The sequence below is a fragment of the Sinocyclocheilus anshuiensis genome, unplaced genomic scaffold, assembly GCF_001515605.1.
Source record: "Sinocyclocheilus anshuiensis isolate Anshui unplaced genomic scaffold, SAMN03320099.WGS_v1.1 scaffold3203, whole genome shotgun sequence".
Lineage (NCBI taxonomy): Eukaryota > Metazoa > Chordata > Actinopteri > Cypriniformes > Cyprinidae > Sinocyclocheilus > Sinocyclocheilus anshuiensis.
Window position 1 is genome coordinate 32,247 of NW_015544540.1, and position 4,459 is coordinate 36,705.

Below are 4,459 nucleotides of genomic sequence, written 5' to 3' on the forward strand. Positions count from 1 at the left end.
TGAGCTTTGTAAAAATCGACGCGTTTCAGAAAGGCGGGGCATAGAGGAGAAACAATAATGTACAGTATGTGGTAAATAATGTTTTTTGAACCTTAAACCGCATAAACACATTTCATTACACCAAATACACCAAATAATGTTATTTTTAGCAACATCATATGACCCCTTTAAAGTAAAGCTAAATAAAAAAAATATAAAAACTAATTCAAAATATTCATAAAAACTATAATAGTACGTCAATGACACTTAAAATAACATTGGTGTGAAATGTTATTCCACATTCTTACTAATATTTTTCAGGAGTCGTGCAGCACTTGAAAAACGGCGATCATCTTCGCCAGGCCTACATCAAGCGTCACAATCTGCTCACTGCTGATTGGTCGCCGAGGCAGTTGTGGGTGGAGACTACAGGTAAAAGCCGCACACTACAGAGTGGATTGGCCTTCCTCTTCGGCTTCCTGCCACGTTTCGATTGGTCACGGCTGACGGTAAGACAGCAGTGGAGTACGCTGTTCTGCGGTTCCTCGTGCGACTGTCCCGCGCGCAACCGGTACCTGGACCAGGAGCAGCGCAGGCAGTATCGGCAGAGGACTGCAGACACGGAACTGGAATGCACATATGTCGCCATGGCGAAGACATTGGGCGTGGCCACAAAAATTCTGAGGGCGGCCAATCCGGTGGATGCGTTATTGTGTCACTTTTGTCATGGTCTTCCTTTTCCATGCTCTAGCACACAGACTACATTAAATGCTCCGGATGAGGGGGCGTGTCTTACACTACAGCACTTTGCTGTGATTCGACGGCAGCAGAAAGATGACGAACTGGAGCGGCGGGAGGCGGGGCTTTACCGCCGATATGCTGTGCTCGCAGCGCATCCATACCTCAACCGCACCGCAATGCGGTTGGAGAGGATCGCCAGAGAAAGCCAAACACGCAGAGGAACGGAAGAGGCGGTCTTCGCTTTAGCATCTGGTCATGATGTAACAATGGCGCCTTTGCTAAGCGCACTTGGTCTGGAAAGGGCGGGATTTCCAAAGTTTGCAGCGCGGCTGGTGTTTGAGCTGTGGAACGGCCCGGAAGCAAAAGACAAAGAGAGAAAGAGTGATAGAAAACGAGGGAAGTGGTTGGAGGATATGTTCATTCGTGTTCTCTATAACGGAGAGGACTTGACCTTTGACACGGCCTTCTGCCGTGACCACAATCGACACTCTGCTCAGCCGCTGTGCCCTCTGGGTAATTTCCTGTCTTTTGTGAGAAAGGATATGTTTAATATTGTCAACGCGACGAGTTACCAGCAGGCCTGCCACCAAATTGTACTGTAATATGTGAACGTGAATGAGCGAACGGCAAGGAAAGATGAGGAACAGGTATGGTTTACCCAAATATTCTGTACAATTCTGTCATCCTTCAAGTTGTTCCAAAACCATATGACTTTTAGTGGAATGCAAATGACTACATTTTGATGACTATTTAATGAATGCAAGACTTTCGAGCTCAAAAAGAAAGTTCCCTAAAAGCTCATATGACTTCTGCACTATAATCCAATGAGTTTGCTTGTTGCTGAATGCATTCATTGTGCAGATCAAGAGCAGCACATTTCTTCTTTTGTGTCCTGCTGAAGAATGAAAATCTGGTTTGGAATAACATGTACAGAAATTTTAATTTTTGGGTGAACTGTTCCTTTAAGACTGAGTACTACTAATAATGTTCTTGATGTAGTGTTATGTTTGTGGACCAAATAATTGTCCCTGCACAACATTGTTTTTGGTACATTTTACTAATCACACTGACTAAATTTGAAGTTGTTTACAGTAATCATTTTAAGCTGTAGGCTGTGACTGAATATGAACGTCTGATTGACGACGTGACGTGAAGTCAAGGACCCTTCAAGAGCACCTGTATCCAGACAAACACACAACAGTCAGTTGTTGAAACACCTCTTGCCTTCATTTTGAGTCAGTGATCTAGGAATGCTGCGCAGTCATTTTGACAATCCCAGTGGTTTTGCTAAATATAAAAAATGTTTTTGAACTGTAATTTTTAGACCACATTTCTGAAACACTTGTATTAGATTTAGGGCACTTCGCCACTTTATTGCAGCGTTCCTGCAGTGATCGGGAATCTGATGTTATTTCAATTTCACATCTCTTCCATTGGATATCCCGGATGAGTTCTCACTTGAACAGTATTAGCAGAATTACTTGTTTTTAGCACAATCATGTTGTCCTGACACATTCCTCACACATTTTGTGTGCTTTAAATTTCTTTTAGTGCGTTCCCTTTGTTTACACATAATGTAAATGTAAAACAAAGGAGTGGTAGTAATTTTGAGTACTGTAAAACTGATTCAATCAACTTTTGTATCATGAATGGTGTTCTTATGATCAGTCTGTACTGCCACTTTCCAAACCTCAAAGCACATTTTTCAATAAAAGAATACGTTTCTCTAAAAACTTCTCTGTGGTTTGTCTGAAAATGCCACTTTGTAGCCCATTCTGTCCAAGATCCACCCACTTAAACAAAAAGAGATCATCTGACTGGCATGTAAAGTAAAGTGTCCAACCACAGTTTGTTTTGATTTGCATGCCATTTATGAGGTATGAGACCAGCTGTACAGAAAAAAAACAAAACTAAGAATTTTTCTGTCCAATTCTGCAAGAGAGTATCTAGTTTACACATTTACACAACATTTTCAAAGGTCTGGTGCCATTAACATCACAAATCAAATGTTTTCTTCATTGTATCAATCTGGCAACAAAACTTTGTTTCCAGGAAGGCTGGTAAAGCCAGTAAATCTAATTGAAACTGGCAAATTCAGTCACACTTTTTACTTGTATGAGTATATAGTATTGGACTAGCTAAACAGCTAGTCTGCTTTTTTTGTGTTTCATATGATTGCCACTAGGTGGCAGGAGACTTTCATCTGTGGCTCTGAGAGTAAGAATTCAGTCAAGTGACCTCAGATTGAGTCAGCAGGATAGAAATAGAACAAGCATCAGTTCATTGGTCAGCATTATACATATACAATGCAGAAAGCCTCTTTGGCTTTGAGTCATTATTGTTAAATATGAGATTGCAAATCATGCTGACTAGTTTTTAGCCTCGCCTGTCGAATAACTCAATCACAACAGCCAAAAATCTGTCGAGTAATCTCCCGAATTTCCCCAAGAGTGTGTACATTGGGATGTAAGTAATCCGAGGCCTTCTGATCTCTACGAGATGATTTTAATTAGCTGCTGCCTTCCTCGCCAAAGAAAAGATCGTTCATTTACTGAATTGGACAGAGAAATCGATCTTAATTAAAGTGAGTTAGAGTGTGTGTTTCAGATGGTATTTGTGTGCCTGCGAGCGTTTAGAGAGAAATAAAATTTTAAAATGCTGGGTTAAATACAACCCAGTGCTGGGTAAAATATGGTCAAACCCAGCAATTGGGTTGTTTACAGTTCAGGGTGTTGGTTTATATGAATGTTTCTCTGTCTGAGGGGAACTGATTGTCTTCAGAAGAGTCAAGATGATATTTTCTTTTCATCTTGCCTATGCATATTAAAATAGTAGTACTTATAAGTGCAGTGCTGCTTTGTTTACAGCAGTAACCAAGGAAATGCTGTATTGCTGCTGTTCCATAAGCGCCACCTGCTGTCAGAGAGTAAATTAGCATTTTCATTCAGCCCATCTGCTGTTTTTGTTCCGTTTAGATATGTTTTGTTTATATGAAGAGATTTCTTTTATTTGTATTATTTATTTATTTGATTTGGGATTTTTTTTTTTTCAGTTTAGTTTTGTTATTAGACATTTCAATTTCCCAGAGAAATGTGCAGCATTTTGTCTGAGAAATAATAAAAGGATGCCTTTTCAGTAATAATTCGTCTTAATTCTCATTTTGATAAAAAAAATTGTATTGTGAAATCAGTAGCTATCGTGAATCATATTGAATCATGAATTGAGTGAATCGTTACATCCCTAAAGAACATATTAGCAACATGACAGCAACCTCCTGACAACACCACATCAACCATCTGAACATGCTTGAAACTACCTAGCAATGACCAGAAACGCCCTAGCAACCACTCAGAACACTGCAACATTATAGCAGTGAGTTTTGCATAAGCAAACACTATTCACATTTTCTTCATTAAATATAGGTCTAGTTCTCTTTTTGTTTTCCTCTACGTGAATACGAGCATGTCAAAGCTTTCTGTTCGACTGCAGGGCTGCGTTTGGACAGCAGAGAGTGAAATAGACTCAATTCATGCTGTTCTCACAGGTATGACATGGTTGAGCCCAAACACCCCCATGACAGTCTCTGTGGTGTCTTCCATCTCCACCTGTTCCTCAACAGCACACTGAGCTGCAGGTTGTACCAGCTCACCTCCCACAGGGAAACACACACACACACACACACACACACACACACACATAAAGAAGAGTCTCTGTGTATTTTTCCTCTGCTCTCCTTATG

The 4,459-nt window shown here is 40.5% G+C and overlaps 1 protein-coding gene across 1 annotated transcript in view; it reads left to right on the forward strand.

Annotated features, from left to right (window-relative positions):
* The window catches only part of LOC107698201 (2-phosphoxylose phosphatase 1-like), a 15,437-nt gene extending 13,802 nt beyond the window's left edge, over positions 1-1,635 (forward strand). Inside the window, exon 6 of the mRNA XM_016499164.1 lies at positions 301-1,635. Within this exon, the coding sequence (XP_016354650.1) occupies positions 301-1,322 (1,022 nt within the window). The 3' untranslated portion in view covers positions 1,323-1,635. The remainder of the gene's footprint in view (positions 1-300) is intronic.
* The last annotated feature ends 2,824 nt before the right edge of the window (positions 1,636-4,459 follow it).